Genomic DNA, 12,807 nt, shown 5'->3' with positions numbered 1-12,807 from the left:
AGCGTCGCACGTTTTTCCATCTTTTGAACTTGCAGGGCTCTGCTGATCCAGCTTCACAAAACCGTGACGTTCCACCGCCACTGCACAAATGCGTTGAATTCTTTTTATCAGCAGAAAAGGCCGGTTTGGATTCGGGGGCTGCATCTGCTGGTGAACTTTGTGCAGTCTGCCTTTTCTATTTTTTTTTTTTTTCCCCTCCTCTCTTTTTACTAGAAGAAAGGGCGGTTTGTTGGGCCAGGAATGCGATGCATGCACAGACCGCGCAGTATTTCCTCTTCCCCTGCTGCTCCAAACCTCGGCACTGGGGAAAAACTCCAGATCGAGCAGCTCGGGCCCAGCTCAAACAACAAAGAAATGCTGCAGCTCCTGAAATGCTTCCTTTTTTATTTTTTTATTTTTTTTATTTTTTTTAAAGTGAATCTTCGTGGTGCATCAGATGTATCAGATTCTATGGATAGTGCTTCTGCACGACGTACAGATTACTGTGCCTGACACAAAACGTTAGACTTAATGAAGCCTATAGGTGAGCTATAGGTACAGAGAGATGCCTCCATAATGTCACTGCAAAAAAAGTTATGTTTATTTTGTAGCATAATACATCTCCATAATGCTGCCTGCGTGGTTCACTTAGTTTCATTTTCCATCCAGTTAAAAACAGTAGTAATCTTTTGGCACTGGAGCTCCTTTTGCATTATTTGCTCTATTTTATTTGCCCGTGAACTGTTCTGAAGCATCGCTTTTGCACTGCATGAATTTTACTTTGGAAGTAAAATATTTTCTTACAACAAAAGCAGAAAAAAAAAAACAACTTTTGAGTTTGGTCACTTCTGCCAGCAAACACTGAACGCCAGTGCTGCAACCTTGCCTTGCATGTGGTATGAAAGTGAGATATGAGGGTTTATTTCTTGTAATTTTTTTATCTTTTTTTTCTTTTTTCTGGTGCTTTGTACATGTGGCAGCTCTGTTACTGTTTCGGACCCCCAGGCTACTGATGGAAGAGTGACTGTGGGGTGTGGCTAGTTATTTATTGTATTTACTAATCGTATTTATTTTTTTAAGCAGAGGTATGTTTTGAGAATTTGTATCCATAGGCTCCTCTGGAACACATCAAGTGCTGTGGCTCTTCTCTAAAAAAGCAAATACTAGGAAAAAGTTCTACTGTGAACTGTGTGTATGTGCGTATATGCATATAGGCATTAAAAAAATGTTGTATATCCTTGTAGCACGTTTTCTAGAGTGTTCAGCAGCTACTTAGTCCTAGGTGAGAAGGAAGCGAGCGAGCCCAGGTCAGCCTTTGAAGACGAGGGCACCCCGTTTCGCGCCCTCGGTCCTTGATGCTCTCTCGAGGGTGCCACGTGCTGGGCAGGTGGATGGATGCCAGCACAGGACAGGTACCGAGCACGGCTCGGGCTTTCCTCTAGCTCGGAGGAGAACCCAGGGAAGGCTGGATGGGCACGTTCAGCTCCTGTTTAAACACTCTCCAGCTCTGTACACAGAAGGCAAAGGAACAGCAGCTCCTTGCTGGAGGAGTTACTGGAGCGTCACTGGCGGTGGACGTCTCCTAACTTCTGTTTCATATTCTCATCCATCTTCTGTCCCTGGCTGTTCCAGTGGCAAGCAATACAGGCGCAAAAAAGAAAATTCTAAGTGTTAATTAGTTCCTTCCTGGATCACAAGGAGACCTACTTTTCAACCCTTTGGAGATACAGATCTGCGTGTGCTGCTTCTCAGAATTGGAAGTGGTCTCAGTGCAGCCCTCTCGAGCTTGTCGAGCACTGGAGCGGGAAAGGAGCTGGCCGAAATCTGTGCTGTTTAATTTGAACTTGAAGGTATTTCACTCAGAGCATAGTTCAGCAGGCTAATTAGATTGTTAAAACAGTTTTTAACTTTTCAGCTTCATTACGAAATGTGGATGCCCCTGAAGCAGTGGATCTGCCGTGAGTCTTTGGGCTGAATAAATGTGAGGAGTTGGATTTTGACAGATTCATGTCCTTTACCGTAGCATTTCCTAGGAACAACCCTTCTAATTTTTTGAATGCTGCAACACTGCAAGACACCATGGGTTTTTAAATCATGGCTTAGACGAGAAACTGATTTGTGTGATATGAAGGTTATACCATCGTGTGTCTGTCTATCCAACAAAACCTCAGTGTGCAGACTGAACTGAACCAGCTCCTTTATGGTTTTGGAATTTCCCTTGGGATCCGTCAGGTTTATATGCTGCTTTGAGGCTTTTCACGGTTTCTTATCCCTCCTTGTCAGTTAAGAGGCTTCCATGTACAGTTGCTGGTTTTAACATTTACTGGCTGTATCTCATGGTGCATCACAGCCTTGTACAGAGACAGCAGTGCCAAGTTCTCAGTCGTGTATTTAAAAAGTGCCTTCAGAATGTCACTATTTTTGATCCTTAAAAAATGAGCATCCAACGACAATGGCAGGTATTTCATTCACCCAGATTTGAGGACTGCAATAAATAACTTACATAGGGCAAAAGAAGTTTTTTGCTGTAAGCTGCCGCAACAAAAATGTTCCCAAAGCTTTGTTTGGTTAGGTAGAGGTCTTTTTTCTTCGTACAGCTTTAGCTGTCTTGAATTAACATTCATCCCAGTGATTTTTCTCCTTTTGTCCTAGGCGCTGTGTGAAAGTGTATTTTTGTAGGACTTTCGCAGGTATGGAAAGCAAACACTAGATAACTTCTCTTTGAATGAGATAAGCTGTTCGCGTGTAACCGTTTGATCTTAGCGTACAGGCGCAACTTTGGAGCTTGTTTTCCAAAACATCATGGAATGGGTGAATAAGAGTAATGTTCAATTTTTCCTAAAACTCCTAAAAGTTCATAAATTATATTGACCTTTTTTTCGGATCCAAGTGCAGTGGCCTACTTTAGATAGATTAAAGTGTAAGATAAAGATTATCTCAAAAGAAAAAATAAGTGACTCGGTTATTTTTCCTCCCATGTCCTCACCTGTCTTACGTGTTTAAGCTTTTATTTCTTGGCCCCCAGCCACGCGATCAGCTCCATCCAGAGCAGACTGCCAAGGCAGCGGGTGGGAAAGGCTTTGGCAGGTGGGGGGTAGTTAAATGTTTTGGAAAGTTTTTTTTGGTTTTGTTTTGGTTTGGTTTTTTTTTTTTATTTCACTAAACTGATCTGGGATCCCTCCCTTCTAGGAAATAATTTCAGTGGAAAACCCAAAACCTTAAGTTTATTTAATTACGTTTTTTTGGGAGGGGAGAGGTTTGCCAGCTTCAGCTGAAATGAAGATAATTCTGGGGTATATCATGCCGAATATGAACAGGGCAATTTGCTACATGTTTGAAGGTTAAACCAGTTGTGGGCGGTTATTTCAGGTATGTGACAGTGCTGTTACTGCTATATTTTCTGCAAAGCTTACGTGGAAGATTAAGCCTTTCAATGATAAACTGGAACTGGCATTTAAAAGCAAAGTTATGTGGGCCTCACATGCGGATTTGGCACCAAGTATTTTGAAATAATTTCTATCCTGGTCAATACATCACAAAAATAGGAGCTGTATAAGCAAAGTTAATGGTTTTCTGCTACTTAACTGTTTCTGGTTTGAGTCGTGTAGGATGTAAAATTTTATTTTCCTAATAAGATCAGATACAGCCTCTTAAGAAGACTGAGAAATTACACATCTCTAATCATGTATGAATTTCGAAACTGCTTCCTTTTGAAGAAAGGCTTTGTTTAATATCACTTTATCCTGACTTGCCTCTTTCCATTTTGTATTATAAACAAACTTGTTAGCGGAGAGCTCACAATACACAGATGTTCGTTTTATTGCATTTAGCAAGTTCGTCTGTCGGCGCACAGAAACTCTCTTCATTACCCAGTTTATATTATTTGAGAGGACTGGCTATTGCATTCATTTAATTAGGAAAAATTCAGCAGGAATTAGCTCACTCATGCTCTGCAGAAGGATGGGCTGGATTAGGAGCCCGCCAGTCTGCCCAGCGAGGGGTTTCTTGTGCGATAGCTGTGCAACAGTCTACTTCTGCAATTTCACACAGCTACAGCAAAACTTGATGGGAGAAGCCCTGAATTAAACTCTTTTAGAATACAGTGCTGGAAGGAAAAGCTTTTTCTTTACTGTGTAACTCATGCTGCTGTTGGAACTACCTCGGTGGGAGAACAGCAGCGCCACCCTTCTGCCTCCAGAGGGTGGTTTGAGTGAAAGGAGGTTTGAGAAGATGCCGTAGAGTCTATCAGCATGCTCTTGTATTACTTTCCATCGCAGCGTTTGTCTGCAACGTTTGGGGTTGGGGTTTGGGGATTTTTTCCTTGCTGTTCTCTTTGTATAACCACCCGGTATGGTGTCTTCTGTTTAAACGTACGTGATTGCAGGGATTTATTTCAAAACTTGCCTTTATCTTTCCTTGAATCCCTCCCCAGGCTTAGTAATGCTGTGGGTTCGTTAGGGCTTGCCAGAAGACCTCGATAAGCACGGTTCTGTGGACCATCCTTGACTTCCATAAACTTGCAGGGAATTCAAGAATTAACTTCCCGGCAGGCAGCAGGTAGCACACAGGTTACGAGCGGTGAGGCTTGTCCTTAGAAACAGTGCAGGATGATTTCGAGCATCTGGAAATTATAGGTGAGACTTTGCACTTTCAAATCGGGGGAAATCTGGATCAGAGGGACTTCCCTTCCGGCAGGGAGAGCTGCGTTCCTGTTTCTGACCCTGTCTGCAAATAATCTTGTAGAAACTCAGGTAATTTGTCAGAGTGCTTTGCTGAAGGCTCTTGCAGACCTCCGTGGGATCCCTGGGGAAGAAGTTACACAGGGAGCTGTGCAGTCTGCTCTTAAGTGTAATCTTAAGCTGTATGGAAAAGGAAATTCAGCGACAAAAATTGTAAGGGAAAAGGGTGTGTATTTGTTTGTGCATCTTTATGAACGTGTGCGGATATAAGTGCATCTGTATATAGATTTAAAACAACTGTGAAGAGTTGTAGAAAAGCAACATGATTTTGAATGGCTGGCCTCTAAAAGAGCAGCTGAAATTAAGCATAGATACATGTGAAATTTTCTTCACGGGAAGAGGTAGGAGTTCTTGACTTGCATTTGCAGTGATGCCTGAAATATCTACTAATGAGGAGATCTTGATGTTATAAGATGATCTTCTGAAAAATCGCATTAGCCCGATGCTCACTTGTTGTAAAACACAAATAAGAGAATTGTTTAGAAAAGTAAGAGAACACAGCATTGTGTGGGTGTGTAAATTCATGGTGCGCTCTCCTTTCATCCCGGATATTGTGGGTGGTTCAATTCCCCCTCCTCCTGCTCAAAAATGGTACAAAGATAAGAACCAAGGAAGGTCAGAGTTACAACATAGCTAAGCTGTTGGCCGAGCTGTGGACCTTCTTACCCCAGGACGCTTTTGGCACTGAAAGCTGGGGTGGCTTCCAAATGGGGGACGAAGTCATGGAAGAGGAATTAATTGAGGACTGTTACATACGCAGTTGATGTCTTTAGGTAAGGAAGTCCTGCGACACACCTGGGATGGTGTTAAGGGAAGGCATCACTCTGGACTTTTGGTGTGGTTCCTTTCTGCAGCTTTTCTGCAGGTACCTGCTGGTTGCAATCTTCTCTGCGTTCATGGATAACGTGCTTTCATATTGTGAAGTTAGTTTCCCTGGGCTTTTTTGGTACGCAGTGTTTTAAGATTGTAAAAGGTCGCTTAAAGTTGTCTTCAGCATTCAGCGGTGATAGGGGTAATGACTATAATATTGCTGTGGGTGCCGTAGGAAATCGGTTCCAGAAATCAAGGTTGTAACTCCTAAGAGAAGAAGGGGAGGAAAAAAAAGGCCTCTAAATTCCATATGCTGGATGCTGCTCAGATGTGGAGTTTGGATGATTCAGCTTACCGCTCCAGTATCCTCACTGCCTGGATTTGCCTGTAGGCTTTTAAGGAACACCAGGCTTTGTTCAGAATACTTAAATTTACAGTGGTGATTCAATATTAATGCTTCTTTACATCTTCAGAGTTACAGTTGTTACCTATATGTGCTGGCATCAGCAAATCCAGCAAACAGCACACCTCTTGCGCTTGGTCCAGTGTAACTAAGGAAGGAGAAGCTGGTTTCTGTGATGCACGACGCTGTCGTCGTTGCTCCAAAGGAGACGGGCTGCAAATCTGTTCTGCGTGTGCCGTAACGGCATGTGTTAATGCTGTGTGGCACTTGAGAACTTCTCTTCCTTACTGCATCTGAAATTATAATTTATTAAGTCACAGTAGAGATTCAATAACATATTAAAAAAAAAAAAAAAAAAACCAGATGTCTCTTAACATGATAGCTAAATTAGTGGAAAGACCTATTTGAAACACCGCTGTATTATGTATGGCAAAATTGCCAAGCTTAAAACAACATGAAGGTATATTTTTGCCTAGAACAAATATTTCACTAAGCGAAAAGGAGTGGCCATTTGAAATGTATAATTTGATCAAGAATTCTTAAGTGATTTGGACAAGTTGCTAGCTTTTGTCTGAGATTTTTTTTTTTTTAATATTTATTTAGACTGTTTACTCTGTTTACTGCCTCTTTCAGTCCTGTACATAGAAAAGACAGAAGCGTCAGTTCCTGGGTGGTTATGCTGTTCCTGTTGATCTGCTGTGCAGCTGAGGCTCTTGTGAATTTAGGAAGTTAAAAATGCTTCTGTAATTCCTACCTGATTGAGAGGCCTGATCCAAACAGCAGCTCCGAGCGGCGAGATCCAGACTGATTGGAGGGATGGCTGGAGATGAGGAGTCCCAGCATCTCCTGGCCACACACGTGCCTTTATAAAGCCGGAGTGGTGGGAGCCCCTGCAGTATCCCTGCTCTCGCTCCTCTCCCTTAAGCACCGTAGATGTTACTGGGCAGAATTCCTCTTGAAAATTTGGGACTTCATCCTCTATAACCTGTTAATACGGCACGTTGTGTGTCCAGACCATCCATGGTCTGACCTGTAGCGTTCCGAGGTTTGGGGACGAACGTGATGTGGTTTAGGTAAATTTTTGCCTTGGGTGCTGTTTGTATTCATTAACCTCCTGAAGACGAAGCTCAGCAGTGCTCTGCAACATTTCTGGTGCAAACATTTTGTTTTTCTTGCTTAACACTCTCCCTTTTCGTTAACTTCAGAGAAATGGATCTTTTTTTGAAGACCTACCTCTGTCCCAGCCTGCAGCGTAGACCAGACCTTATACAAAATGCAGTCTTGGCTTTGGGGGACTGTTCTATACATAAAAATTGTTTGCAGAATGAAGTTTAGTGTTCTTGTGCTTGTACTTGTGAAGTCCAGGAAAAAACCAAAAGCTTATGATAAATGCTGTGTAAGAGCATTTCTATTTTAAGCATTCACACTTGATTAATTGCGGTCATGTATTTAACTAGAGGCTGAAAGCAAAATACAAATTATTCGCAAGGTTTCTGTTGTGGTAGCTGTAGGGAACAGGACACAGAGTGCTGTGCTTCCTTTCAAATTTCAGCGTGTTTCAGTGTTTCAGGTCAGAAAGGAGTTTGCCTTTGCCTGGGCGATACTGCAACAAACTTGCTCGTGCCTGCGATACAGATTTTCTTGAGCACTGTTTTGAAAATGTCCTTCCTGGCTGCACAGGCATCACTCGGGGGTTTCTAAACGCCTGTTTCTGCAAATTTGTTGCAAACAGAATGTGGTATTTTGAGAATGAGCCTTTTGCTGTAACATGTACCACCAATGGCTAGAGGTTTGCGTATGTTTTCTGTTTCACTGGAGTATTGAAAAGCAGTGATTAGATGGGTTTCAGTTTACAAGTGTCTTTAAAGTAATGAAACACTTCCTTAAATACACAGATGCCCACAAATCTCTGCACAATTCTGACTTTATTCTCTTACCTGAGCACTTTTTAAATGGTGAAGTTGTATAAAACCCCTTTAGGTTTTGATACCGCTACACTTTCCTCTTTATAGCAATTAATAACTGCACCCAAGCGTTGCTGACTCCCTTAAGGGGGGAAAATATTTTGGCAAATATGGAAATGCATGCTGCATGGAGATCAGAGTATTACAGCTGGATCTGTTGGACACCTTGGAAGTGCTTTGAGAGGAGAAAATGTTGATGTCTAGCTTATGCTGAGTCTAGGAAAATCAGAAGATTTTGTTTATATTTTCAGAGAGTGCCTGAAAATTCACTCAAAATCTGTACCACGAGGCTTTCTTGTCAAAGCACATGTGTGTACCCATGTGCCTTCCGACCTCAGAGCACGATGGTATCCCTTAATTATTCCAGGGGATTTTTCTTTATCTATTAACAATTGTATTATTTGTATTTCTGTTGCCGGTTGCCTTGATATATTTGTAATATCAGGAGGAAGGTAGAAGTATGTGGCCGTTCCCTAATAATCTGAGAGACAGAAAGATGAGGAATTACGTATTAATATGTGTAATGGAACTTACTAAGAATTTAACCCGCCCTCTAACTTTGAATTGGGGGACTGTTCTGTTCCTTCTAATGCAGAGTGCAAATAAACTGTCTGGTTTCTAGATCGCTATTAATCTGCTTCGTGCGAGAACTTTCACAGCATCCTTTTTTTTCTGAGTGTAATCCACCTTTTATCGTTTCCTACTTTAAGATGTGCTGCTGCATCGCTGTGAAAAAAGAATCAAAAAAAATAACTTGCTGGGGCTTGTTTGCATGTATTTTAAATGAAATCACTTGTTGACGCTGAAAAGGAAGCCATGAATCCCTCTAGTCAAAGATACTCCTCTGCTAAACGGAGAGGGGAGGTCGGTGCTGGTGCAGGTGGGGCGGCGGGGGGGTGGTTTGCACAGTGTTCACAGGGATAGTGTTGGTGGAGCAGTTATTTACCAGAGGCACATGGCATGGTTGTGTCTCATCGTGGTACCCTGAGGTGTTAACGAGTTGTGTATCGATGGCGTTCAGTGCCACACGTTGCGGTGCTATAGATGAACATCAGGGAAAAAGCTCTGCTCCAAAGGCACAAGACGAAAGGGGTGCGAGTGCCTGTCCCTGCCCTGGAAGAGTGCTAAGCCCGCAGGTATTGCATGCCGGAATAGGAAACAAACACTTCTCGCTAACGGTAGATCATTAAAATAATCGGTGATCAAATAGAGTATTACTTAAAATATTCTAAAACATTTTATTTTTTTTTAATTTCATGTTCAAGATCTAATTTTCAGGAGTTTGAATCTTAGGGAGATGACTAGGTGTCTGGTGTGCATTTCTTTTCTGCAAACTGCTGCTTTTGGCTACAGTTTTTAGTCTCTAAAAACGCTACCCTGGCTTTCATTGAGCTGTATGTAATTTTTCACTCGTTTTTCTTGGGGGGGATTGTTCTGGTTTTTCTTGTGTTTTTGAATCCTTTTAGACCAATAAGCAGGTTAAACGGGAGTCCTGACCCTTCTTTCCGCTTAATAACACCCTCTCCAGGCTTGTTCCCGCAGCCGGTGTTGCATCTCCCAGTGCTGCCCCTGCGCTGTGTCTCCTGTCCTCCAGCAGCGCTGCCAGACAGTAGCGGAGGAAACTCAGAAACATCTCCGATATTTTTCTGACCCTTGCAGGAGTTTAAATGGCTAGAAAATATCCCCAGGCATCAGTAGGCATTTACGGCGTCTCTTCTATTTCAGATCAGTACGGAGACGTATTTTAGCAGCAAGTTATTTCATGTAATTCACAGCGCCTGCTTTGGATGTTTCTAGGAAAACTCTCAATGCAGTGGTTTAGTCTGGCGAGACCTTTGATAGTGCAGAGATGCAGGTTGGTTAACAACAGGCTAATGTCACCGTGGGAGTTTGACAAGGGAAAAAAATGCATTGAAACGGAAGGAAAGGGGGTCTCAATATGATGATGAACCTCCATGAGGTTATCTTAAGACTTGAGAAGGACTTCTGAGCTAATAACCGCCCATCTTAAATTCGGTCATTGTGGTCTGGAAAACTAGGTCTGTACGACATGAATTTATTTTTCTGCTCTGTTTTTTTTTCCCCTAGTGTCCCAATGTAATATCAGCTTGAAGAAGCAGAGGAGTCGAAGTATCTTTAGCACCTTATTCTGCTGCTTTCGTGACTACAATGTCGAACCACCATCTACCAATAGCACCAGTGCTCTTCCTCCTTTGGTGGAGGAGAATGGAGGACTTCAGAAGGTCAGGCTTTTATCTTATTTTGCTGTCATATGGGTCTTTTGTAACCAAAGTTTAACTGTGCGCTTCTGAAGGTTTGCCTTAATAGGTTTCCCTCATGGGGAATGTGTTTAAGAGTTACAGAAAAAAATGAACTGTTTTGCTGGTGAATTGCCAATACTATCTGTTCAGCTGCAATTTAAAACTAACTTTTCCATGAAGGGTATTAGCACTATACATTTTATGAGCAAACAACATTTAAAACCTGAGTAAGACACTAAAAAAATACGGACTTGTCATACTACTTCAAACGACGAGTTGTCTTTAGCTTTGGTTGTCTTTCCCAGCTACAGGAAGGTTAAAATGCGCCCACGGGAGCGTAGTGGAACCGTTTTGAATGTCAGTGGAAAGGGTTTTCAGTGACGTAAACGCAGTTCAAAAAGAGGGAGAACTATAATTGTTTGTACCTTTATTCTAACCATTTCACCTGTATTTAATGCACCCTGAGTCCAGAGGTATCAGCTTAATAACCTTTTTCCAGGTTATTTAAGTTTTGTTTACCTAATAAGTCAAATTAATTGATAAAAACCTTTAGCACTGCAAAGCGTTGTATGTAAGAGCAGCGTGTTCCTTTCATTGAGGTCTAGTAATTACACTGGTTTGCCATATTCGTAAAATCACAACACACATAATTTCATATGTTCTTTTCAAATCTGACAGCACTGAGAGGATTTGCATTATGTTGCTGAAGGATTTCAGTTCAATATAGCAAACGCAGGGATACTACCCCTTCCGTACCGTGTTGTTTTTCAGCACTCTCAAAAACTCCACCAGTGCTACGCTCTTATTGAAACACCATTCCCGTCGTGTTTTTCCAGGACTTTAAAGGATTGCAAGCATAGGTGTATCCGTGATGGAGGAAGAATAGCAGAAATTCTACTCTTCACACTAATTTTTCACATTTGATGCAGCTGATTTCTTACCTGCCACGTTCAGTGCATTTTATTTTGTTTTAAAATGTGCTGGTTACGTCTGAATTATGAACAGCTCAAGAGAGAGAGCAGAGGAGCTGCTCGGTGAGAGAGAGGAAAGGGAAATAAATTGGAGTGACTGAGACGAAGAACACATTGGGGGCGGGTAGAGTCTGAACTGCAGCAGTTGGTGCTGAAACTGCTCACGCAGGGGTGAAGCGCGCTGAAAATTCCTCTGCCAAGAGGAGAAATCGTATGTGTATTTTTAGATGTCTTTTGCTGGCCAAGGTACGTTTTGACTGAAATGAGGGAAACCCAGGCTGGAAGTGCCGAAGGGAAAGCTGAGTAGCGCGTAGTATGTGTGCGCACGTTCCCCTGGGAAACGAAGGGAATGGGAAGCTGGTAAAGGAGGCAGAGGTGAGGCTACCGGCAAAATGGCAGCTGAGAGAAAATGGGAGTTCATTAGAAAGAAAAACAAAAAGTTTTTTTTTCTTCTTTTTAGAAAGAAAAACAAAAAGGGGTTTTTTTTCCTATAGAACACGTGAGTTTAAATGGTCTGGAGTCGGTAGTCTTCAGATGGCATTTTGTAAAACCCTTAATTACTTTGTAAATATGTCTTCTGCCTGGAGCGAGTGATCGCCTGTAGGTGCACACGAGTTGCCATCCTCGCTCCGTGCTCCCTTAGTGAGCAGTTCTGAAGTTGTATGTGAGCCGAAGACACAAATCCCACAACTCATGGCATTACCAAGACCATAGCTTAATTGAGTAACAGAGTTCAAGGAACATGTTAAAAATAACTATTAAAGAGTGCATTTTTTTTTTTAAAAAACGGAACAAAATGCACTCAAGATGTGCAAAGATCTTTGTAGAAGAGATGAAGTATGGCTAAGCTTTTGGGTAGTTCTAGAGTGAGTGCAAATAAGTCTCTTAACATTTCTATTTGAAATGCAATATTGAAGACGAATAAGCTTTGTATGTGTTTTTATATGCTGTTTTTATTTTCAGTGCTACTATGGTTAGTGTAAGTAGGAAATTCTTCTAAAGAAAGAAAAACAGCATTGAAGACTTGGATAGATGTGAATATCGTTGCGCTGTCGGGCTACTTGCTTTTTACCAGGAGAGCTGTGTGTTAGAACCGCGCAGGCTGGTTGGATTTGACCGAGTTACGCTGAGCGTCTTGTCTAGATGCAGAAGGGATATGTAAGTTGGGGGAAAGTACATCCAAGAGTGGGCCTCGGTTTCTAAATTGGTGAGATTAAATGTCCAAGAATGACAAAATTACCCGTTTTAGGAAAGGAGAGAAAGCCTGACAACACTCTGCTTAAACTCCTCTGCAGTTTAATTAAAGCCAGCTTAAGAATAGCTTAAATTTTGTTGAGCTGCTGTTCAAATGGTCGCTCGCTTATATCTGCTCTCTCTTTTGTATGTTGTATTAATTATTTAGCACAATCACAGGTGACCCCTGACCACGGCCCAGTCAGTTCCTGTGTTGTGGCCCTTTCCTTCAAAAATTGAAAAAGAAAATTGCATAATAACGATAAATAGTTACTATTAGAAACTAGTATGAAATGGCTTGGATGTACTTCCCTTCCGTCTGTACTGTTCAGTAGGGTTGTTACATGAAAACTGGTGATAAAGACTTCAGAGGGAAGGACAGGAACGGAGAAAGCTTCTGCTGGTTTCACAGGAATTCGGTGTGTGTCCTGTGTTGCTTCTGGCGTG

At 42.0% G+C, this 12,807-nt stretch overlaps 1 protein-coding gene across 3 annotated transcripts in view; it reads left to right on the top strand.

Annotated features, from left to right (window-relative positions):
- The window catches only part of CTDSPL (CTD small phosphatase like), an 83,874-nt gene that overhangs the window by 38,506 nt on the left and 32,561 nt on the right, over nucleotides 1–12,807 (top strand). For all 3 annotated transcript variants that reach the window (XM_054192023.1, XM_054192025.1, XM_054192024.1), the window contains exon 2: nucleotides 9,984–10,138. In XM_054192023.1, the coding sequence (XP_054047998.1) occupies nucleotides 9,984–10,138 (155 nt within the window). The remainder of the gene's footprint in view (nucleotides 1–9,983; nucleotides 10,139–12,807) is intronic.

The sequence above is a fragment of the Rissa tridactyla genome, chromosome 2 (assembly GCF_028500815.1).
Source record: "Rissa tridactyla isolate bRisTri1 chromosome 2, bRisTri1.patW.cur.20221130, whole genome shotgun sequence".
NCBI classification, from domain to species: Eukaryota; Metazoa; Chordata; class Aves; order Charadriiformes; family Laridae; genus Rissa; species Rissa tridactyla.
This window is presented reverse-complemented; position numbering and strand designations above follow the sequence as displayed.